The sequence below is a fragment of the Athene cunicularia genome (genome assembly GCF_003259725.1).
Source record: "Athene cunicularia isolate RWA chromosome 1 unlocalized genomic scaffold, athCun1 chr1_part1, whole genome shotgun sequence".
Taxonomy (NCBI): Eukaryota; Metazoa; Chordata; class Aves; order Strigiformes; family Strigidae; genus Athene; species Athene cunicularia.
In genome coordinates, this window is record NW_020799091.1 from 54,459,507 (window position 1) to 54,485,274 (window position 25,768).

Sequence of the window (25,768 nt, forward strand, 5' to 3'; positions counted from 1 at the left end):
TAAGTCTATGTTCAGGAGGGTGAGGGGGAGCTCCTCTCAGATGGTGACATGCTTCTGTCTGCTTTGGGCTCCTCCATGTACCACTCAGTGCCACAATTATTTTATGCCGCTTCCCTTCTATCTTAGCACAGTGCCAAAACTGTCCCATCTGCACTTCCACAGGCACGGCAACATCAGTGGCATGACAAAGTGTGAGCTCTGCCTCCATCATGGTCCTCACCTGGGTACCTCCAGGAGTGACCCCACCTCCTGTTCAAGACCACAAAACTGGCAGCTTTCTGGTAATGTCCTTCATCCTGCTGTGGCACAGGAGAGAAACCAGCTTTGCCCCCCTGTTGGTTTTGCTGCTGAAAGCCCAGTGTGCTTCAGTAGTGGCATCCCATGTGTCATGGTAAATCTTCCTGCACAGTTTTATAGCTTTTGTCATTATTTTGCCAGCTGACTTCTTAGTAGTAAATTCAGCAGGAAATTGCAGTTTTTCCCCTGCAATATCATTAATCCATTTAATCAGGCTACAACTCTTTTTTAGTATTTTCTGCGGGCTTTACAAATTTTTTTCCATTGGTTGTCTCTACCAGATAAAAAATCATCCTTTCTCAATATACCAGTTGTTTTTTTCCCATGTAACCTGCTTTCCTCATCTTCCTTCCTTCCTTCCTTCCTTCCTTCCTTCCTTCCTTCCTTCCTTCCTTCCTTCCTTCCTCTGCCAAGTAAGAAATCCCCTGCCACCAGCTCTCCAGGGCAATTTCTGTCCCTAAGTCTGTGCATATAGTGCTACTTCAAACACCAGGACTGATCACTCATCCCCAGCTGTTGCTCGAGCCTCCTGCAGCCATGTGCCCTACCAACCAGCCCCATGTGATACTCCCATGTGTGACAACCCTGGTGCCTTTATGGGGTAATATGTGGCTATTTAAATGTGCACACACATTTTGTAAGAGAAAATATTTTCTATCACAAAATGAACACAAATGCTGTACACCATTCCCATCATCAGGTTCCACATAATCGATGACCGAAGCAGTGATGTCTCTCACACTTTGTGGCAGTGATCCTGGCTAAACTTTCAGCGTTTTGTCTAGTGGCACACAGAAGGGGATGTTATTTGTCTGATTAATGTGAAGGCTTTTGATGCTGTGGAGTAACGAGATTGGCAGCACAGGTTTCAGATGCTCTCCTGAGAGGTGCATTATATGAGGTAAAAATCTGGCAAATGAGACTGGAGTTACTTTGGAGGGGTTAGGATCTTTATTCTAGTGTATCAGCAGATACAAAATGAGCTAAGAACCTTGCACAGGAAAAGGAGGGGAAGCTGTGACACTGGCAGCAGCTGACCACCCGCCTGGAAAGGCTTGGGCTGTTGCAGAAGAAAAGGCGCTGGAAAGCTCCAGTGGAATTTACCCCAACTGTGTCTCTAGATGGAATAAGTCCTCACCTGTCCAAGTGAGCCAGTCAACAATCTCCAAGGCAAAGAGTGTGCACATATTCAGCTCCCAGGACTGATTTCCTCCTTCGACTATCTAGAAATAAGGCTGTCTTGTCAGGATTTCTATCCTGAGTCCTTTCTTTCATACCACTTTAGGAAAAAACTAATCTCTTAATGAGTTTTCCACAGCATGAGTTTAGTGACATTAACTCTCCTTCTGGTTTTCCACAGACTTACAAAAGATGATGTATATCCCTCTGGAAGTGGATTACCAGGCCTATATGGACATACCTGCATGCCTGTATGCCTCCACCGGCAGCATCTATGGAGCCAAAGACAAGTGGAATCACTCCATGACTGAAGTTTCCAATCCCAGCTTCCTCTATCTTGTGGAGCAGGCCTGGAAATGTTCACACGGGAGTCCATGAAAGAAAGCCAAAGAACCAGAATCAAAAGTTTAAATGGTGCAAAGCATACTCCATATTCCCTAGAAAGAACATGGCACTCACAGGAGGACTGCCATGGATTAGAGACATTTACAGTCTTCCTCTGGTGACATGTGTTTGGTCTCTGTAAAGTCTGGGAGGAAGGAAATAGGAAGACAGATGAGATTTATAATGTTTTTCTTTCAGCTTTCTCTGAATTAGAAGGCGGACATTTCAATTTAAAGGGATTTACAGGCAAATTTGGTTCTTTCTCTTGATAGAAGGTAAACTGTGGCCTGGGTAAAGGGTTTTTACATGATGTCTGCTTCTCCTTCTTCCCTCTCCTTTGGTAGATAAACATTTCTCTCCCCAGTCTCCTGATGCTGAACACCAAGATATATCTGTGTGTGGCCACTGGCATTTGGACACTCACAACAGCATAAGGAGAGATTAGAGCAAGCATTCTAACCTTCTGGTATCAAATATGGAGAAAATAAAGATCAACAGGATAGCACAATCCATACTTGCTGCAGGCTGGCCAAAAAGAACTTGTATCAAGGGCTGCGGAGGGGTTGAGGTGCCACCTGGACTACCAACTAAATTACTCAACACAGCTGGAGAGAAAAGGCATGGCAGAGAAGATGGCATCAGTGTTTCTGAGTCCTCAAAGGCTATCTGTGAAGGTAAACTCTTTTGGGGCCTTTTTTAAACCTTGCACAGTGTGTATCCATTGCTGGCCAGAGGGAAAATAAATAAATAAATAAATAAATAAATAAATAAATAAATAAATAAATAAATAAACCCACTTTCAGGTAGGCTTAATTACCCAGGGTACACATGGATTTTACTTTTTTAGACTTCACAGGTTTCTGGTGTGTTTGCATGCAAAAGTGCTATTGTAACACCACAAACCGGGACCCGCAACCATAGCACAAATACAGAGATAAGTACGGTTTTTGTCCCCAGCAACTGAGAATTTAAGGATTATAGCTCAGCATCCAAGAGTAATAGGTCATTCGGCATGTTTTATGCTAAAGAAATGTCCTTCATGGAGTTACAACATTGATTTTAAAGCTCTTAATTACAGACCCATCAAGCCCAGGAACAAGGGTTTCTTATCTTTCAATCAACTAAAGGAGCCTTCCTGACTGCTGCAGTATCTTCAGGAAAGATATGACAGCTGTGTGTGGTCTGGATGTGGTCACTGGGAGAGCAGCACTGTATTACTCATAGAAATATGGCGAGTATGCAAACGCCTCTTAAGTTTCCAAATTACATTCAGCTTTTCCAAGAAGTAGTCCTGGCATTTTTTTCATTGGGAGAGGAAAGGGACTCCCATAAAGCAGATCAAAAGGAAAGGGTTGATTACCACTCAGAGAAAAGATCCTTTCCTCCTTTGTGCACTTTGAGCGTAGGGAAAAGTGACAAACAAGTTTCCGCATTTCCCGCGGCAAAGTAGGCAAAGCACAGTGCCTGAGAGACACCATATCAAAGGGACAAGCCACGAGGTTAGCATGAGGCACTGCTCCATGTCACAAGCTCTGCTCAACCTCCCTTTACCCTGCTGGCAATAGTTCACCAGGTATTATCTTGCAACAATTTACTTTCATGGGTTTCAATGGGAAGCATTAAGATACTCCCTTTCAGGAAGAAGAAAAATGGCTCGGGTAAATAAAAGGTCCGAATTACCTGAACGCACCAAGAAGAAATATGAAAGGATGAATTTAAAAGAGCCTGCGTGGCGTGCTGGGTTCTGTCATCAGACGACACCATTGCCGGCGGTGGAAAGTTGGAGCAGCACCTTTCTGCTCAGGGAGTCTGATGAAATGAAGCCTGGGACAATGAGACTCACTATGGAGCCAAGTGACTTATGATCAGTTTCAAGACTGAAATCTCCATGCTTTGGTCCTGCTTTTTTAACTCTCCTAATTTTGAAAGCAAACACTGGGATTCAAAACCATATTTTCTGCAATTGTTTAGAAAAAAATGGAAATGGTAAAGAAAAGGTGAAGCAAAAGAAAAAATTTTGTATAACAAAAGCAGACAGAGTAATATATTTTCCTCCCAGTTGTGTCCTGCAAGCATGGGCCGCCCCAAAAGTGAGGGAAATTTCAGCTGCTACCTGAAAGGGCTCCAGCCAGGGCAGCTCACAAGGAAACGGTGTGAGATGCAGCTGGGAAAACAGGCCTAGATCCATCAGACAGTCTTTATGGACCGAGTCTTTATGGCTGATGCTGGGGCAGGTGTGGTGGCCATGACCAAGCCCACAACTCCCTGGGGGAAGGCATCCCACTGCAAAGCCAACCTTTATAAAGAGCTCTCATATAAACAGTCTCATCAGTAGGTAGGCACTGGTGCTAAGGAGCCAGAAAAGCAGGGTAAGGGATGAGTAGGAACATATCAAAGACAATTATATGTAAGTAGGATTTTTCCCTAAGTTTTCTCTTTCTCATCCTACAATGGAAAAATCCTGAGAGATCATGGATGGAGCATAAAAAAATGGATAAAGGAGAGGGCTTAATTTATAGGGGAGCTTGAATTTTTAATCCTGTGCCCCAAAGAAACCACTGCCTAGGCAGCCAAATCCTATCTGCAGTGACTAATGAAGGCAGGAGGTACAGCACAGACCCCCATAGCAGCCCCATCTATCTAAGCCATTGAATAAGCAGATGCTTTAGCCTTCTCCGCCCAGGAGGCTGAAATTCCCCTCATGAAGGGCCCTCTAACATTAATTGCAAAGACACAACCTGCCTTTTTATAAGACAAATTAATAATTTCCTTAATCCATCATCAAGAAATGGAAGGCTTTGATGCTTTAATTCCTTTCCTGTGACCATGGCAACAACAAAAAAGGAGGGGGGTGTTAATTTTCTTGTCCATGAGAATTTTGGCAAATAGCATGTTAGCGTTCTTTGTCTGTAAGTGAGTCTTTGCTGGAGAGGAGTCTAGACAATTACACAAAAATTAACAAAATTGGGTGCCTGGGACATGACGGTATGATGATAGGAAGGAAGCCGGATCTAGGCTTTAGCAACCCTGCTCTGGTCAGGAACAAAATGCAGAGGTGCTGTAGCACTGTGATTATTCACCCCAGCCCCATCATTCTTGAGGGAGAATGTATGACAGTGTTGTGCTGAAGATATTGAAGCCCACTGATGCTCAGAAAGGGAGACCTGTTAAAATTACCATGGGTTGGCCTGCCTTCTCCAACAAAAGAAACAGAACAACAGGCCATGGTTCTTAGTCTGCAGTATAGGTAATTATAGCACTAAAATTGGGACCTGCATAAAAGTGTAGTGTATGCATGCATGTGTGTATGTATATACATACATATATGTATCTATGTATGTATGTGCATGTAAGTATCACATGTCCACACATCACAGTCTAGTGAATGTACACACACACACTACCAGCTGTGAAAGAAGTTTTTGGCAGCAGGATGGCAAATCCTTTTAATGTCATGCATGACTTGCAGATGGATGGGTAAACAGTCTTTCCCCTCCAAAGCACTTGGCCTCATCCATACGGCCCCTGAAGAAGAGCAAAGCCTGATACCTGCTTCACCCTTGTGCTGCCTAGGAGGGTGTTAGCCCTCATGGGCCAAAGCCATGCCAGGATGTGCACCCACTTCAAAATGTACCCAGTTGCAGCACAGAGCTCAAACCCTTTAATTTACCGTTATAGACAAAACCTTGTGCCCTTTCTTTAGGAGCACAGGCTCACCCTTTGCATCTGCAGCCTCATTCTTACAAATCCCATCAGTGGGGGTAATCCAGGGCACAGTCCTGCCAGCCAGGGTTCAAAAGGTCCATGATTTCACCCATGTGGCTCTCATATGAAAACGCTTGCAGAGCTGATACTAAAGGCGACTCCACTGCTGGAGTTTACGTTGGTTATTCTTCAATAAGGAGAGGCTGGATTCCTAGCATGTGAATCAGGCTGCATGGTCTGAAGGAAGCTGATTCACCCAAGTTTGACATTGCCGGAGTGAATGGAGCCAAGGCTTTGCCCAAGTGAAGGTATCAGAGCAAGGATTTAACATGCATAATCCTCAAATTGAGTACAGCATCCAGCAGGGAGGAGTCCACATTCAGCTGCTATGAGGCCATGTCTCTTCAGGTCCTTGACTCAAACACTGGCAGTGGGCTGCCCGGTCTGCTGGGAGATGCTGCCCCTGTGCTTGTGCTCTTTTGTACCTTGGGTGTACAGCCTCTGCTTTCTAACACGTGCTGTCGGCACACACTCCTCATTCCAGCTACAAAGATATGGAAAACACAATGAATGCTGAATAATATCTGCTTTCACAGATATTAAGTAAAAAAAAGTTTTCACTTTATGGCTGCTGTGGGAATATAATGTGATTACAGGTATGCACAGGAATATATTCCCAAGCTTCATATGGGCAAAGAAGTGTCTAAAGAGCACATCTGTATTCAACCCTGTCACTCTCTGGTCAAATTTGTGAACATCAGGCTTAGCTAGTGACAAAGGCTGGGGCATTTCCCTTCTCTGGAGAGCAAACTTTGTTTGCTGTCTTTGATTGTCCATGGTGAGACTCGGCTGGTAGGCATTGTGAAGCTAACTTTTACTAGCTTCATGAAGCAGCCTTCTTGAAATAAGAGCCTAGTTAATCAAAGGAGAAAAGCGCCTTTGAAAGACACTGAGCTCGTTCAGCTGCTCCTCAGGGCTTCCTCGCCAGTGGGACGCCTCCCCAAGGATCATGTCCTACACAACTCTATCGTTTCTCCAGACAACTGCTGCCTGTTGCATTTTTCTGAATCATGAAAACCCAAGGCAGTGTTTTGCCAATAGTGCTGAGAAATAGGAAATAGTTGTTGCAGCCTGGTATTTCATAAGTCTGGGAAGAAATTTCCAAAGAGATTTTTTCATTAGTCCTGAACTAATGGAAGTTTGTTTACATTCAAAGAATAGGAAAAGTTGATAAAAAAGGTATCACACCTCTCAGGGAATCAGAGATGCAGAAAGTCCCTAACATTTCAGAGGTAACACTGTCAAATAGCAGTGCAACCTGAAGATGATTTTCTCAGAAATATGGACACCCATGTGGTATTAAGATACCTGAAAGTGGTTCGGTTATTCTGACATTGTGAGCTGAACTTCCCACAACAAAATTACAATTAAATACATTTCACTTTCACTGAGAGCTTAATTTGCATTTCTTAAAAGAGGTGAGCCTATTTAACCTCTAGGGAACATCTATTCACTGAAGATGGCTAGTCACTAACTGATCCCACTTCAGCTTAATATCTTGCCTTTGTACTTCATTCCAGCTCCAAAACCCAGATGTAAAAAAGAGTAGGCTGGTACCCTTCTACCAGCACAAACACTAAATGAAGCAGAGTTTGAGCATCTCTACTGGCTACCATTTAGCTGAGATGTCCATTTCAAAATTAAGAGTCCTACAGAAGATGAAGAAGTAGGCCTTGGACACCCAAGGTGCGTTGGGAGAGTGAACTAGAGTTACGCATTAGAAATGCCATCCGAATGCCTATAATACAGAGCGTGGATCTGTTTAACACAAGGTTGTTTACAGTAAAGTCTCATGGCACTGTCATATTTCTGTGAACTGCAAACAGGGAATGAGGGGAGTTGCAGGAGTCAGAGTCCTTTTGAGCCAGGGGCAACCTATTTGCCTGGCTGTGTGGGTAGAGCTGATGCACCTCATAGTTTAGGCGAATGAATGTTCTCATGAGGATGGAGAGAGGCACAGATGTATATTTTGTTTACTGTTAGGGAGATTAGTTTTAGCACATGTATGTGTGTGGGTTTAGAGGATTAAGCATGATTGTGCATTGACAGTCAATATTGTTTGCATTTTATCATGTGTAAATGTATTAACACAGAAGTCATGACGCAATGCTGCATAGCTAGTTTCATTATCCCTCATTAAAGCAGCTCTCCCTTGCAAGTGCAAATGTACTGGAAGGCTGACCTAAATGTAGGAGAAGATGAATGCTGATCCTTATCTTAATGAACAAATACAATTAGCTAAGTGTAAGAGTGTCAGGTACTGAAATGATCCTCTATAATACCTTCTTTCTTTTATTTCACTGCAATGAGCATCTCCTGATGGTATCAGAGCAGCATCTCATCACAGCACCTGGCAAAAACTACCTGAGGATTCACAAAGCATCATATCCGGGCAGTCAGTCCAGGCCTAGGGTGAGCAGCCGTTTGACTTCCTTGAATGTACACTAGCCTTTCAGGACATCCTGGGAAAGGTTTCTGTTTAATATCTTTCAGCTTTATTGACTGTCTCCAAGAGTGGAGAAAGCCTCAGTCCTCTCTACCAGAGCTTGTGTCCCTCATGCAGTAGTGGTCAACACTGAAAAATACTTACAGAGAAGAACAAGGCTGAAAACAAAACTAATCAGATGCTGATGATCACTCCACTGGCAATTTATGATAATGAAGATGTGAATGAAGGGGCTCCAGGGGGTCCTTGCCATCCTTTGGGGACTTCTCTTGACAAAAGAGTGGCAAGGACACTGACATCCTTTCTTCATGTTGGTTGTTTGATCTCCTTTGATTTGCAGTATCTGCTGCAGTAAGCCAAAGACTTTAATCTTTCATGAAGACCCTACTGCTGAGCTGGCCTCCTACCCTCTGGAGTGAGGTTTCTTCCAAGAAAATGAGGGGTAAAGAATAGATCTACATAGATGGAATGTTTTAAAAACAGGTTACACACAAAATTTTCAAGGTTGCAATACTGCATTTGCATAAGCTTTATTTGTATAATCTCACCACTGAGTACAAGTTGTAAGAGTTGATGCTGATCCAGACTTGACTCCATTGATTAATAGGTACCATGTGCAACATATTTATGCTTTGGGAAGCAGAGATTTCTTCCCCCTCAGTTAGGGCAGGGGACATTTTGCTTGATCAGAGCAATGGAAACTTGAATCTTTGTGTGATTCTGCATCAAAGAGACATCTGGGACTGTCTGGGCTTTTCCAGCCAAAGAACTACATCAGAATTCATTGCTCAGACAATTTGAAATGAGTCTTCACAGAGTGCAACGATTAAGAGTACTTGTGGAGGCTTATTTCTAGTCTAAAGTCTTCTAAAGTTTTCAAAGCAATAAAAATTCTCTTACCTGCTTATGCAATTATACAAGTACATCCTGCTTGATCTAGCCTCTATTCTCAGTATTTTTTCAAAGAGGCAAGTAATTTCATCTGGATTTGACAACGTGATTTAACTAGAGAAATTAAGGTTAGATCCAGGAGAGGTTTGGGCACTGAAATCTCTGAATTTTAGGTGATCTGACCTCCAGCAGCTTATGAGCTGCTCTCAGATTCCCTACGTGGTTGATGGCGAAGGTTGGGTGCTTCAGAGTTGAACCCAACAGAGCTGACAGGATACAGTGGGATCTTCTTGAAGGGAGCACGCAGCTGCTTGCATTCAAGCAATAGGAAAAGTGGAGGACAAGGGTGTATCTGCAATCCTCTCTTGCTCTAAAAGCCCCTTGAGGCTGGAGTGAGGCAATCCTGTCTGCTTGGGATCCATTGTCTGAAATCTTCTCCTGGAGATTGGTACCTACGCCCTTTCTTTCAAAAGACTCCACACAGATCAGTCTTTTAAAAACAAAGCAGGAAGAAGAAAAGGTGGTGATAGCTTTTGTTATATAATGCCTCAGTATTCAAAGTATATGCTGAGGAAGTGGGAGGCCTGGGTTCCTCTCCCGCCTCAGCCTGAGGGGCCCAAACCCACAGTCTCCCACATCCCATGAGAGTGCCCCAACAACCAGGCTGGAGGCTACCTTGGGCGGAGGATTCTCCTCCACCCCTGCTTTGAAACTGCACTGCTCCACAGCAAAGAATGTCAGACTCAGGAGGTCGGGGAGGGGCAGGGGAGAGCGAGGAGGCCGCGTCACCAGGAAGTGGGGAGCCCTGGGCTTCCTCCTCACTCCCCTGACGTTTCTTATCTGGGGAGGTTTGCACGCTGACTGCAGGTTATGGCATCCAGCTTCCTCCTCTCTCCTTGGCACCGTGACTCTAGGAAACACTTCCAGCAAGGTGCCACTGTGACAGGTGGAGAGGGTCTTTCCTCCAGGCCCCCCTGGGCATCCTTGCCCCTGAGGGCACTTTCCCAGGAGGCAGCAGGCAGGATCCTCCTTTGCCCCTCTCCCACTCACTCTCTGAGTTCCCAAGATCAGGGCATGCCAAGCCCCTAAACAAGTAAAATACTTCTGTTCTTCATGCCATGGAAGTTTAGGTGAGCATGAGGCACGAGGCTGCCTGGTCTATGGTAGCTCTGAAGACCCCACAGAGCGTGACTCTGGACACCTGGCTAGGCTCCAAGGTAAAGAATCAGGTGTTCCTAGGGTTTCCAGGTGATTACAGGGTTAAATGGCAGTAGAGTTGAGTTTTCCAGACAAGCTGACAGAACACATAGACTTCAGTTCAGTTTAGACCCTTTGGTTTTGATCCTACCTACAGCAGAGGAGGTTTCTTTCTTTCCAAGCGGGCACACTGGGTGGCAGACGGGGAATTAATGTCCCCTTTCTGATGTTAGACAATAAATCAGCTCCTCAATAAAATTTGGGATTAAGGGCTGTCCAGATAAATCAAAGTGGGAATCAAGCTTTTTCCTCAACTTCAAGGCAATGGATTAGAGAAGAGGGACACACTCAGCCTGATTATCTCAGTTATGATACGATTAGGTGTTAAAACTCTACCACGGCTGATATTTCTCCCAGTGCAAGGTCAATTTTCCCAGTCAAAAAAAAAAAAAAAAAAAAAAAAAAAAAAGAGAGAGAAAGAAAAAAGAAAGAAAAAGGAATTATGCAAACAATTTAACAGCAGGGGCCAGTCTTTATTACAGTCCCCTCAGGATGGGCAAATGAAAGCCCTGAACAGCTACCAACAACAGTAGCCACAGTTACAGTAACAGGGCTTAAATATCATGTGAGTTTAGCAGCTCTCATCCACCAAGGAGAAGTCACGAAAAGGCACATTACATGCAGCAATATCTGATAGACGTTTGCCACAATATCAGATCCAGGGAAAGGATAAACTGATAATCGCTTCTTGAGAAAAAAAAAAAAAAAGAAGCTGGAAGGAAAAGCAGCCTTTCTGGTAAATCTGTGACAACAGCATCAGCAGCTCTGACTGGTTTGTTGCCCATTCCTTTTGGCAGCCCAGCAAAGTCATCTCCCAGAGATCTACACTCTATTAAGTAATCGTTGCACTCACATTCACTAGGCTGTAGCAAAGGCATGCCCATTAGCCAATTGACTATCCCATTAGGAGGTCCTCTAAGCACTGTGGGCTGTTACATCTTCCTTGCAGAGCACCCAGGAGCTTCGTGGGCCATCACTCCAGCATGTGCCCTGAAAAGAGGAGAAAAGAGCAAATTTTTGTCTGTGAGATAGAGACCTCTGAAGGAAACGTTGCTGTTGCTTCCTTCACACTCTAGGTCTCCCTAGAAATTTCTTCTCTTTGGAGGGCTCCTCGTCCTCCAAAATAAACCCAATTACTCAAAATGGGCAGAGGCACAGTCAGCCAACACGGTCCTAAGGACAACACCTGATGGAACCAGGCTTCAGCCATGCTTGGCACAGGATAAACATCTGCTCTTGCTTACCAGCAGCATTTGGCCTTTCACTTTCGGCTTTCAGCAACAAGAACTGGTTCTGCACAGCATCTGTTGCAACTTCTTATGAGCACAGAAATGCACAAAGAACCTAGGCAAGTAAAACCAGTGCAGGGAGACTTCTTCCAGCCCTGCTTCATCGCAGCAGACTGTGGGCAACTTGTTGCTCTCTATGCTTTCTTGGCATGTGCAGAGGCACCTTCTTATTCTCCCAAGGCTATGATGGTCTCTAACATTTGCTGCTAGAAATGGCAGCACAGACTTTTCCATAAAACTATTTGAAAAATTCAGATAATCTTCTCTTCTGTGTTGATGTGTATGCATGACATGACACGCCATTCAAGTAAATCGAGCTTTACTGACATGAATACTCCTCACAGAAATGAATACACGCATATGTGCCCCAAACTAGATGAAAACAAAATTTTAAATTCACAGGTACAGACATTTACACCTATACACCTATACAGAGACAATGCTATGTAGTTTCTCTGATCTATTATGAATATGACTCAAAAAATCAGTAAACATTAACCATATAAATAAATGTGTGATTTACACAGAATGCTTAAAAGTAATTGCAAAAGCATTTGTTGAGTAATTAAAAAAAAAAAAAAAAAAAAGATTGTCAGGAGATGACCTGGTTGTGGGAAGAGGCACTTAATTCACTGCATGAATGACTCATGGTGAATTACTTGCATAACTCCACTCATGGAAATCACTACTCTGCAAAAGTGCATACATGTTAAATCAACCAAAACGCAGAGTGGTCCATATTCTTGGTACAATGCCGTCTTCTTGACAGTACAGAATGAACAAATATCCTCTCAGCTGGGCGGCTGGGGGGGTGGGGGAAGGGGGTGTCCTCTGTTTTTGGTATCCTGGCAATGTTTTCAACAGACAGTTCAGCAGCACCCGCTTGTCCTATTCTTGCCTGATATTTATGTTGAAAAGAAAACCTGGACCTGTAATATTCAAGACCAAGCTCTTGTTGATGATGAAACTTTGACTAATATATCTGAGGCTGCATTTCTCACTCAACTCAGTTTAATGCTGTAAGGTAATTATGGTCCTTTGCTGCAAAACACAGAGCTCCATGAAGAATGTCAACCGGCATGAACAGTAGTAATATTTGCTTTCTTCAGGCTACTCTCAGTATAAATAACTCCTTTATTTTCTCTCTGTGCTTGAATTGTGAGGTACAAAGCTTACTGGAACTAAACACATGGAATTCTTTTTCACTGTCCCATCCCACTTTAATTTCCCATAGCAAGTCTCCAAAATTAAAAAAAAAAAAAAAAAAAAAAGGCATAGCTTCTTCGTAAGTCTCATGTGCCTGACATGATCCACCAGCCACACTTCAAACCACAAATACAGATGTCAGAGTGACCAGGTGATGCGTATCCCCTTGGTTTCAACACAGTAATTTAAACTGCATAAACTGGGAGCTTATTCTCTGGGTATAGTCAACGCAGAGGTTTCAGCTAGTATTTCAGCACTCTTCTGTTAGGAGATTTATTCATTTTAAGGAAAGCCTTGGTCTATAGGGAGACTCACTGCCCATATGTTGCACAAGGAGCAGCTGCAGTAGGAATTGCCAGGTACAGAGAGCATCCCATCCAGAGCAGACATTCACATGGTAGTGACAGCACTGAGGGCAACACCATCCTTGGGGAGGCAGGAGAAGCATATTTGCTTTTGAAGAGCTGCCCAACAGCTAAAGCACTGACTGCAAACAGCAGGCCCGTGCGCTGTGGGAGCTGCAGCGTCGGCCACTGCTGCCCAGCTGGGGCAGGAAAGCAGGAGTGGACATGAGCAAAGGGATCCTGCTGCCCAGCAAGACTGCAGCTACGCTGATGCAAAAGCCCTGGAGTTGAATCCCCAGCACCTTCTGGTGTTTCTCCTGACAATCATTGAATAAAACGTATAAATATTCCCTGGAACTGGAACCTGAACCTGGGATTTCCTTCGTCCTGGAGGAAACAATCCCCCATGTCATTCACTCATGGTGAATATTCCCATCAAACCCATCTCTGAATATTATGCTTCGGCGACGCAGAAGATCGGGGGAAAGACCCAAGCGGCTCATGGTAAGGAAAGCCTGCAACCCTCTGCCTCTTGCTTCCCAAATGCATGCTCTAAAAAAACAGGGTATCCCATGCAGGAGAGGGACAAGAGCTCCACTGCAGCATTTAACTCAGCCATGTTTGAAGAAAGCAGGGATGATCCAAGTACCCTGCACTAAGCCCTTCCAGTAACTGAGTGTAACATGTGTGCCCTGGCTCCTGAATGGCAGTGGGACCGCTTCCAGTTTCTTCTCATGGTTACTGTACATTCGAGCATGTGCTGGATCTGTGGCTAAGATCCACAGGGAATTTTTGTATCTCAAAACGGACTCGGCTATTGATTCCAGGCAATTTTGGGAGTTAAGTGGTGCCAAGATGCATACAGTGGGCTGCCCAGGGAGGTGGTGGAGTCCCCATCCCTGGGGGTGTTCAAGAGTCAGGCCGACATAGAGCTGAGGGATCTGGTGTAGTTGGGAACTGTCAGTGTTAGGTAAATGGTTGGACTGGATGATCTTCAAGGTCTTTTCCAACCTAGACGATTCTGTGATTCTGTAACCCAGTTTCAGATATCAGAGTATGGACCTATTTTTTTTGATACATTAATATTGCTTCAAATCCATGATCCAACTTTATACTCGTGTTTATGAAATTCATGCTTGCTTTGTGAGCAGATTCATAAAAGACATCCTTAGCTTTGCTATTTACCACCAGCTCTCTTTGAGGTAAGCAGACAAATCTACCTCAACCATTTCTAAGAGAGAATTGTATTAACATGGGAGCACACGAATTCGGCAAGTGCATGCTCCAGGAGGGTGCCGCACATATAGCCTAAGCCAAATCCACTTACAGGCAAGGAAGATAGCTGCATAGTGGTCACAAGGTAGACTTTTAACAGAAACATGAGAAATTTTTAACACATATTCCAGAATCATGTTATAAAAGGACAGATGACAATTCACGCTGCATCAAGTCCTAGAACTCGTTGCACTGGGGGATTACTGACAAATACACAATTCATCTTGTTCTAAAAACTTGCATCATATTTAAGTGCTTGAGATGGTAGACATAGGAAGAAACTTTGAGCAGTTTTCAGAAACGAGCAGTTTTAGTGTCTTGTAAATTAAGCAACAAACTCAGCAGACATAAGTACAGGATTCAAAGATGACACCAGATTCTGGATTTGTGCTGTTAACCCTATTTGCTTCTGTGTCCGTTAACCTTCCACCTTTTGGCTGCCCAGTCCATTGAGCTTACTACTGCCTGACGCAGACTGTACCTGATCTGCACTTGTGCAACTGCTGTGGTTCTTCTGTCCCAATTTTTGAAAATCTGTCTGGATTACTTTTTAGCCATTGACATTGAATCAAAAAGCTTGATAACATGATCTGTGAGATCTTAGGCTGCAGACGACTGGTAAAACCAAACTAGGAATTATTATTCTGTGTTATACCTCCAAATGGAAAATTTTCAGCTCTTGGAGTTGATGATACCACCAAGAGGTGTTCAGAGATTTCAGGCATGATCTGACTTGGCTCAGCCCAGCATTTCTGCCTTCAACCACACATTCACAATAACCACAGGCTTCCGCACGCTTCTAAGAAACACCTTTTATTGTATGACAGGAGTTGTCATGTGAACGTCAACAAAAGATATCATTCCATAGCAATACAAAAATCAAATTATTACACAAATGCAAAAACCCAAAGCAAAACCAGAGTTAAGATGATGAAAAAGCAATGCGCTGTTACACAATGCAAAACATACAGAGAAAGCCACATTCTTCTGCTAATGCTCATCAACATCACAGGAAATAAGTTATTTCAACTCTTTCTTTTCTCCCCCCCCCCCCAAAAAAAATAGGCAAACTTTAAAGTGAGATATTTCAAAGGGTCAGAATAATACAAAAAGCAGCATTTCCGGGAAAGTTTCTAAAACATTTGGATCTTTTGCCCCCTTTTAATTCTTTCTGTAATCTTATTTTAAACATGTATTGGGAAGGTTAAAAGAAGCCATCAACACAACTTAAGCAACCGGCATTACTGATGTTGCTCAGAAGGCCCTCCCAATTCCAAAGGGCAGTACGAACAGTACTGCAGAAGACTATGCCTATATGGCGAATAAGCTCTGGTTCACTTCACTAAGAAGAATTTTGCCCTTAAAATAAACAAAACATGAGATAACCAGTCCTTAAGAACTGTTAGTTTTGACTCTCCCAGTGGTCTTTTGAGGAGGGGAGGAGCAAAGATACACAAAAATGAATGTCTGAACAATTCTTGAGATCAGAAGTAGAGGCTATTCCTAGTCTTTTACACCAAACAAACAGCAGCTCTGTAACTGATGATTTTCAGTATTACTTTATAAAATTGTATTTATTAGAAATAAGACTCTGGAATACTTTAAGGCACCTCATGACAAAGAAATATTAAAGGCTTGAATAACTCAGAAGATTGAGTTCTTTTTCCAAGATCCCCAAGAAGGAATGTAGCTTAGGGTAACCAGCTTTGCTATTTCCAAATAAAGCATGAAAATTTTCAAAGTGGAAGTTTAGAACCGCTTGAACATTTCTTTAAAAGGAAACATAAAACACCTTGCCAGAAACATAATTTGTCCATTTAACAGACTAAGACCTTCACCAGAGGAAGGCCTTTCTCATGCCTGATCTGAGTTTTGCTATTCAGATACACTGCACTTTAGTTAACTGAAATTAAGTGGGTCAATCTTAACCAATACTCATCTAAAAACAACTATCAACAACAAAACCAACAAAAGAATTAAAAAAAAAAAAATTTTCCGATTAAAATATTTTTGTTACTTTAAACTAAACAGATGATACAACGCCAGTGACAGACACGAATGACTGGCTATCAGTTGTTCTACTCAGCAATTTATGGGTTTCAAGTGTGATTTTGTAAAAAATTTGTTTTCTCTTATACTGACATTTGATACCTACAACTAGTAATGTCCTGCCAAAACATGTGAAGAAGCAGAATCAGCATTTTCAGAGATACCTAACATTTTTGTGCACATTCAAAAAGCTACAGGATCAAATTAATTCTAGCTTATAGACTGATAGCTAGATCTGTCAGGGTCTCATACCAGTGAGTCTGCAGCAGCCAGCGTTTTGGAGCTCTGCTCTGAAATATAACTTACCATAGATTCATTTCAGAGCTGAAATGAACTAAAACCGTAATTATACCCTTGGTTTACGCATGCATATCTCCTTGGTTCTGATAAAAAAAAAAAAAAGTAAACTCCAGGTATATGGCCAGGAGAATGTACTGTTCTCTTAAGAGTATTTAAAAGTCTCAGTGTATTATTACGTATCATACTTACTCTCTTGTAAGAACTACTTAGAAATAAAAAGAATTCACTATTGTAAAACATAGTTAGGCTCTGGACATGTCCACACTGCTCAATAAAAAAGGTAAACAAATGAGCTCAAGAACCAGAGTCCATTAAGTGTCTACACTGCCTTACTGGTCAGCTCACCCCAGCTCTGTTTTGGACCACTCCAGCCAGGTCTTCCCATGACAAATCCTGAGCAGTCTGGACATGGCTCACACCACAGATCCCTTCCAAAAGGCAATTACAGACAAAACCATGCAAGGTTGAGCTTTCTTCATGCTACACAGTCCCTCAGCATTATCCCATGTGACTCTATGCACTCAAATACTTCTTTATGTCTTCACATACCTCTGCGATACAAACACCACTCTACTAAGCTGCAGAATAGCCCTATCCTTATTTCAGACAATTGAATTGAAAAGGAAACCACACCGAAACACACTAAATAATTGTGAGCTAGGTCCATAAGTGGACTGCATGAGTCTGGAGAAGACAAGGGCCAAGTGATACAGAAAAGTGGATGTGGCTGGTGTGCTCTAAGAAGGATCAGCCATAAGCACTGCTTACATGAGCCAAATCGGTGCCATGTGGCTCTGGGGACAGGTAGCTGTGCCTGACTGTCTGCTGTTCAGCACCAGATGTAGCACAAGCCTCAACCTGCGCAGCACTCCATGAAGTTCAGTTCCACTGATCTCAGTGGGATTTCTTGTAGTGTAAGGTGCTACACACCACAGAAGATGTGTCAGAACCTGGCAAAATAACACTAGGGACAAAAGCATTTAATTTTCTAACTTCCTTCTAATGATAGAAGAGGATGATACCAGCAAAACCAGACACGTGATGTTTGCTTCCCCCCAGCCCTGCCAGGGAAGCTGGCTGGTGGCACTGCAGGTAGTATGAGGCTTTGGCCTCAATTTACTTCTCAACAAGGAAAGTAATTCTGTATTTGAATCAGTTATTTGCTGGTAGAACAGCTTGAAATGAGAAACATTTGTGTTTGCCTTACTTTTAGACCACTGGGTGAACACTGGGTAAATAACATTTGTCTTACAAAGGTAATAGCAAACATCTTCAGTATTTTTAAAAAAGCACAGTATTTTCCATGTCCTGAAGAGATCCATTGCCTTTTAGTCTCTTCTGTGCCCTTTAAACAGTAAAATGAATAGATTTATTTTCTACCGGACCTCAAAGAGTATATATCTCACTAAACATGAAAAAAATCTGAAGCAGCACAGCACTTGCTTGATTTTTTTTTTTTTAAAACATGGGAATAGTGCCTTTGTGTTAAAGTGCTTTGCTGAATCAGGACATAACCTACGAATACAGAACCTCTCTCACTGCATTCCTCTCACTATCAGCAACAGCCATTCAAAACTACAGGTTGCACTTTCCTACCTATTCTGGTAGGATGGTAACTTCAAACAGCTGGAGTTCAACAGAATCCCTGATGCAAAACTTTAAATACACTAAGGTTACATATTTTTAACATAAATTTAATGAATTTGTTGTGTACCCTGCAGTTACAGCTTTGGCTTGAAGGCACAAATATTAAGGCACAATAAATGCAAATAATGTATACATTTCAATGTGTTGTGTTGAAGATAACTTTGTACTACACAGTATTTAGGTATAATGACATGTCATTCAAACATTTCCTCAAGTTATTTTAATACCTTTTTTTCTTTGATAACCTGGATAAAGAGAGGAATGTGTGTTAAATTATTTAAATATTTCTTCAGTGCAAAATGTGGTAATTTTCTTCTAAAGTATAGAAGACTTGAGATTGATTTTTCAGCATTTGGATTTTAGCAAAATAAAAACTAATATTTACATTCATCGTGAACAGCATTATTTGAATTATTTATAAGAAAAAATTATATAGTACTTTTTGCTATCAAAAAGAAGTCTTTTTGGCTTGTTCAATTCTGTTTTCTACCAAACTGCACAGCTACTTATGACAGGTAGAAAGACAGCTGCATTAGACAACTAAGTTGCACACTAACAAATCTGCTGTTTAGACACAGCTGTTGTGCTAAAGTGACACTGAAAAAAAATTGGGTTTGCTTGCTGTCAAAGTATTTCCAAAAGAAAAAAGGACACATTCCAATTTTTTTAATAAGCTCCAAATATGCACCCTAGACCTGTTAGGTGTCCCGCACCTGTTTAAATAAGAGATCTCTACCACATAATTTTCAAATAAAAACCGAGTCTGCCTAATTTCCTTAGCAATACAAACATAATTAGTTGGAAAGAAAAACATATTGCACTGAAATTAAAGAAAGAGGGACAGTAAAAATTTTCTTCTCAGTATTAAATAGAAAAGATGTCCAGTGCAAAGAATCGCCCCCCCCTTTCCTCTCCCGTTGACACTTGCAAACATAGTCACTGAGTTTAGATGATCTCAGGTTTACATTCTATGGAAAACAATTAAGGTTATTCGAAATCACAGTGCAGTTTCGGTTATGCATAATCCTGAGGAAGGATCCAAGGAGGAGTCTGTAGTAAGCTGACCATTCTGAACAACTTCTGGGTAATTCTTGCTGAAGTACACCTAGGAAAAATATCAGATTCTGTGAGTAATTGTGCATCAAACACATTTTAGTTTCACATAAAATTTCAGAACGTAAATACAGTAGAGATAAATACATGTCCTTAAGGAATCCCAACAGGAACTTCTGGTTAATGGCATTCAGTAACTGTATGTCACTGAAAAATTAGTAAAATTACTATATGATCTTACATTATAACAAAGTGTGAGAAAAATCCCACACAACCTGTAGATCGACTCAAATTCTGGTAATTCAGATAAATAGATAGGTTTTATCACTTTATATTAAACTGGTAAGTAAAATCATTTTACTAGCTCAAAACATGGAGATAAATTAAAAACAGGATGACAAAGAAGCTGTGAAATCTTGCGTCCGCACAAGGGTTTCTCATTTTCACACATAAAATGAACACAATGGATTTGGATGTTAATATCAGGTTGTAATCCCTATATTTTACAAACTATGATTGACAACCATTGAAACTTCAAGGTATATGTATGAAATATCCCAGCGTTTAATTTGTGCTGCAGAGCAGTTATAGGGCCTATAGAAATGTGATCTCTGGATAGTGAACCACAATAATGAAAGAAGAAGCAAAAGCTTTAACAATGACTCAACCAAGCAACTTCTCTAAAATGTAAGATGATACCAAATAATAGGACAGTTCTTTGCCAAGCCTTTGAGTTCCTGAATTCTACCAATTTCTAGCTCAACTAGAAGAGATACAGGTTTCCTGATAAATGTATAATCAGAACATAAAGGAAATGAAATGCTGTCAAGTTTCACTGTTCCACAATCATCAGTTTTTAGTAGCTGTATCATATCTCTGTTCCTTGACAGATGCGCATAACAAAATGAAATAATGTCAAGACTTGTGTGCTCTTATCTAAAAATGTGTTTGGGTGAAAAAGGACTTCAAATACAATTTTTTCAAAGAAGAATGTGAAAAGTTTTGTTTGAGTCTTTAAAAACAGAAAATACACTATCTTCGTAAAGCTGACATGTGTCACGAGTTAGGCCTCATAGTCAGACTGCTTTGACTACAGCTTATGAAACATTTCTCCAATTTATATTTGAGAGTGTTGTCAACAAAATTCAGTTTGTTTGATAATAATGTTCTTCTCATATATGAATGCATGTATAAAACACGCGGGATATAAAAGAAATAGTCATTCTATAAAAATGTTCCTGTAAGTACCACTGTGTTTTTTTGTGCACACATGCTAGCGCAGGATATATGCAAGTTTTAAAGAATATTAAGGTCTGATTTGAATCAACAAAAGAACTGGAAGTCCTGTTAAGAGGCATTCCTCAGTAACCAGCCATGATGGGATGCAAGAGAGGAAAGTTAATCAAGCACCTGCCTGCACACACGCTGCAAAGGTGGCAGCCCCAGTTGTATATTCCCATCCCATTCCTGGTTTAAAACATAAAACTCTGGCGTACATTTAATGCAGCTTTTGAATGTGATTTTTTAAAAAAATGTAAAGTTAATAGAAAACCTTGGAACATTACTAGAGACGTAATGAAATGGCAGCTGCTTTTCAACTGTCTCATCGCAATTCTTCCAGAGTCCAGTCCCTCGGGATATTAAACGCCCAAGTCTTTATACAAGTCTCTTCCACTGCCAACAGAGCTGCAACCCTTTTAAAAGTAATCACTGAGGTGAGATAACACCTAGTATTTTAATATTTACACATCTCTCATAGCTTTAAAATAAAATAAACCTTTTTTCCCTCAAAGTACTCAAAACTTATTGATGGAAAACCAGCCCTATATCCCGATGCCACCAAAGCTTGTGGAAAAGCCTCTCTCAATGCTGCCAGGAGCATGGAGTACACACCAACTTTTGTTTATCTGAATAAATGAGACCTTTCTGGTTTTGCTTTTTTAACTGTTTGATGACTATTTCTCACTTTCCCAGCAGAATTTTCTCCTAATAGCTTCTTGTAAACTGAGCAAAGATAAAAACACAGACTCATGATGCCAAGCACAACTCTACTGCAGTGAGGCTTATGGGCTAGTTAATATATATTCAGCAGTCTCCAGTTTGAGCCATGCCTGCTTTATTTTTGACATTTGCACAAAAACTGGGGATACCGAATGATCCAGAGAGACACATAAATAGTAACATTGGATCAATTTAGAAGCCTGAGCTAATGTTCCAGCAATAGCTTGATCTTGCAATATTTAGTTAAGATGACTGTGAGATTTTTTTTTTTTTTAAATTAGGTTTCTTCAAAGGCATCCAAGGTACTCTTCCAATTTAAGATGTGTAGTCCCTCTTCATTTACACTTAAAGGATACATGCAGAATCAATACTGCTCCAGAAAATGCATTTAAATTCTCACCTTACTGAAAGAAGCTCATGGTACAAGTTTGTTCTACACCAGATTCAGGTCCAAAACGCAATAAATCAAACAGTCATTGCCAAAGCATGGCCACATTCCAAACCATTTTACTTAGCAACCCAATGTAATGCCTTCTGAAAAGTATGTATATATGTCATATTACCATTTCTTTTTATGTGCAGCATGCTGTTTTTCAACAACAGAAAAAAAGCTGTTCTTCATAAAAACAGTTCTTAGTAACCACAGTAGGAATGTATGAGACCAACAGCAATACATGTAACAGACTTACTAGTGTAAAAAGAAAAGCCATTGGAATCAGCTCTTCTGACTAAGCAACTTCTCTGGAAGTATGCACAAAACACAAGGGACAGTAATAACAAAAACCTTGAATTAATGTCCAAGTCCTTCAAACAGGAAGAACTTTAACCGTGTTTCTGGGTAGCTGCTGACTAGAGATATAGTCTCTCGATTCCCGTATTTTTGGGCTGAGTGTGGATAAGCACCATGCTTTGCATTCTTGGCAGATGCTAAAGCTTGTATCTGCCTTCTAGCCTGGGAGTTAGCAAACTTTTTCATCAAACCACATTTCAGCAGAGACTGGTTCCTGGATCTCTTCCCTTCCTGTACAAAATCACATAACATTGATGTGGTAACTGCAGATGACTATATGGGCAAGTAACATCAGGCAATTATTTTTATGTATTTTGAATTATCTTTGAATGCAATTGTGCAATTGAGGAGGGCTGCAGGGAAGGAAGGAGAGACAGCATGACATGGCTAAATCTCTACAGATGACAGCTGGACAGCTTCACCTCTTGTCATTCCAAGGAAGCTGGCCTTCACTTTACAGACAAATACTGGTCACATGAATTTGAAGCTATCCTTTTAAACAATTCATATAACCTCCAGATTGTCATACACATAACGTAAAAAACACAGCTAACCCACTCCTTTCTAGTTATAAAATATAAAAAGGTACGTTGCATCAATTAAGAAGGACAGCAGGACTCATTACATAGTCTAGTTAAGGACAAAGCTCTTTCCTCAGTTCTGCAATTAATGCCACATATGAATTTATAGTGTACACTCTTAGCTACAAAGCTTCACTTGAAAAACTCTTAAAAGAAAGAGGTTTCAGCAGCTCTAAAAAAAAAATCTAAGAATATAAACAGATATTGAAGTCTCATCCCTAATCTTCAAAAAGTCCAGTAAAATAGCCTCCAGACATGAGCACACAGCCTCCATGAGAGCACAGTATTAATTTTTTTCCCAATTTGCTGTTAATGCATCTATTTTTACTAGAAAATAACCAGGCACCTGCCATTTTGTTCCCTGTCTCTATGTATTGCTTCCTGCCCATTGGTCTCCTGTTTCCCCAGGAAACAGTTTGGAGTTTGCCTTCCCCTAGCTCTGCTTCACACATCCAGCAACTTGAGGAGAAGAAAGCATAAAGGCTAGAGATAAGACTTCTGCCTCATTTGAGAAGGCTCTCTTAGGTCACTACACGCCTAATACCAGTGCCTTACTTGCAGGCTGAAGTAAAGTTACATGACTATGAAGCAAGTTGTTGTCAAACTGAGCACTGTCAGTCTCAGAGCTGAAACTTCATTGGCACTGAGAAATAAGACCTTGTTCTGGACATCCTGTGTGGTAAATCATCAAAAAAAGAGAAATCAAGACAAAAGCTAGTCAAAATGAGTTCCTCAAACACAGGTCAGTTTTTTAATCTTCTTATCTCTGCTTCAGCTTTCCATCTGAGAAGTAGAGATGCTGTAGCCTCACCTTAGAGGCATATTATGAAAATTAATCCATTGATCTTTCTTAAACACTTTGATTGCCAGAGGAATGCTCACAATTACATTAATAATTTGGTACTCAGAGTAGTATTTGAATAGTAAGCAGTAAATCAGGCACAGAGCCTTGTAGTGAAGAAGGAAGCAACAAAACATTCAACAGCTGTTTCTTAATTGAGCCCTGCCCATCCTATGTGCAGGACAGAGTAAGGCTAAAAGAATGAAGTAAGAGAACACACAAAAATAAGAATGTGATTATATCCCCAGTGACCATACTACAATACACAGGTACAGAACTTCGAACTAAAATTTGATTTTGAAAATACAGAAAAAACAGATAAATGCTGGACTCTGCAGCCCTAACATGTTTTTACAGCAAGTTTTTCTAAGATCAATGTCCAGCACAGGTGAGCATGTCACATATTATTTACACTTACCGTTTTGTGTACATAGAGGAGGATGTAAGCTATCCAAACAGTCTTTCAAAGTGGGGTATATAAATACACATTATTTGGAAGTCTGTGTATATCTCACTAAAAGAAGCACTGAAAATGATGGCTTTGCCTTGCAAAGCTGACAGATTCTTTAGTAGAAGGCTTACTGTAACACTGAATATGCTAACTTAAGATAAACAAACTGCACGGACAAATTTAATTATCCCTTCCTCTAAAATTACCCGTTTGGCTGTTTCAATCAGAGAAGCTGCTTCAGTCTTGCCCACTTGTTGCACCATTTTGTAAAATAAGCCATCATGTTCTTGCAGCAAAATATAAGGTTCACCATATTCTTTCAGTCTTCCTGCATCTAAAACCTGTTAAATCAGCAGAAACCAACATATTAGCATATGAAATTAAAAAACGAATGTTAGAGACTTACAAGCAAAGGGGGAAATGTATGCACTTTAAGTGCTAAGATGAATTTTGTATCCTGAAAATGAAATATGTCATTTTCAAATTAGCATAGTACTTTTTGAGTTTATAGACCTGTTTAGAGTGCCCTACAGCCATTCCACCTATAGGAATCCAATGCAAAGTTATGCAGAATATGGAAATACAATGTTTGTGAAGCCAACAAAGCAGATTATACGATTCATTGTGTAAGAAAGAAACAAAGAGGCCTAAAATGGGCTCTGAAGTAAACAGCTGTGGGTAAAAACCACGCAATAACCACCAAGATGGTTAAGGGAGAATAAGTAGATCTTTTGGATTAGAGAAGGTGAATATGTAATTAAAGAAAATGAGGGTGTTGCTGAAAAGATAAACAGTTTCTTGCATCAGTTTTTGCCAACTACATATTAGAAAGATACTTACCCTGAACCTATTCTTTCTACATAAAAAAAGATGAGATGCCACCAGAGACATAGGTACCCAAAACAGAGGAAAGGAGAAGGAAAAAACAACAGAGAAATGAAAAAGGCATTAAGTCAGTAAGCCACAGAGGATATGTACAGTCAAAAGTATCACAAAAATTTAAGAATAAGCTCATTGAACCTCTAAGAAAATATTCTCATACTAGTGACTCTGAGGTAGTTGCATGGTAGCAAATGTTGCACTTACATTTTCAAAAGCCTTACGGGATTAATTCAGGGAGGTTTTAGACTAGCATATATATTTTGAGATAAGACGAACAACCATTAAAACACAAATAGAAGACACACAGATCACAGGTAGAATTTGTTCTCCACAGTTTTAGCAAAAGTAAACTGTACCTCACAAATCTGATACAATTCTTAATGCACCAGAAGACAACCAAAGAAGAACCGGTTTATATGGATTTCCAGAAAGGTATCTGGTGTAACTAAATAATAGTGCTACATGGGACAAATGTTTTTCAAGAACCTGGACAGAAAACAGAGGAATAAACAGCACGTTTTTCTTTGTGGAAATCTGAACAGGTTGGAACTGGTGGGAACCACATCATTCTGGCGTATGTGGCAGCTACATATATATGTTAGTCATCAGAAAAGTGACAATGACACAAAAATGTGCAGGTAAGTACAGACCAGAGGAGATTCAGATACACCTAACCCAAGAGAATGGGAAACACAATAGCAGGAAAAAGTCAATATTGACAAATGCAATGCACTCAAATACTTAACTGGTTTATAAATTAATGGTATTGACTCAGGAGAGAGATTTGGGCATCAGTCTACAAGTTCACTACTTCAGTCCATGTGTAGGAGCAGTGAAGTT

General features: G+C 40.9%; 1 protein-coding gene across 1 annotated transcript in view; it reads right to left on the bottom strand.

Moving 5' to 3' along the window:
- Nucleotides 1-15,138: 15,138 nt before the first annotated feature.
- ABCC4 (ATP binding cassette subfamily C member 4) overlaps nt 15,139-25,768 on the bottom strand; it is a 143,709-nt gene continuing 133,079 nt past the window's right edge. The window contains exons 30-31 of the mRNA XM_026854788.1: nt 24,253-24,387; nt 15,139-19,434 (exon numbers count right to left, since the gene is read on the bottom strand). Of these exons, the coding sequence (XP_026710589.1) occupies nt 19,327-19,434; nt 24,253-24,387 (243 nt within the window). The 3' untranslated portion in view covers nt 15,139-19,326. The remainder of the gene's footprint in view (nt 19,435-24,252; nt 24,388-25,768) is intronic.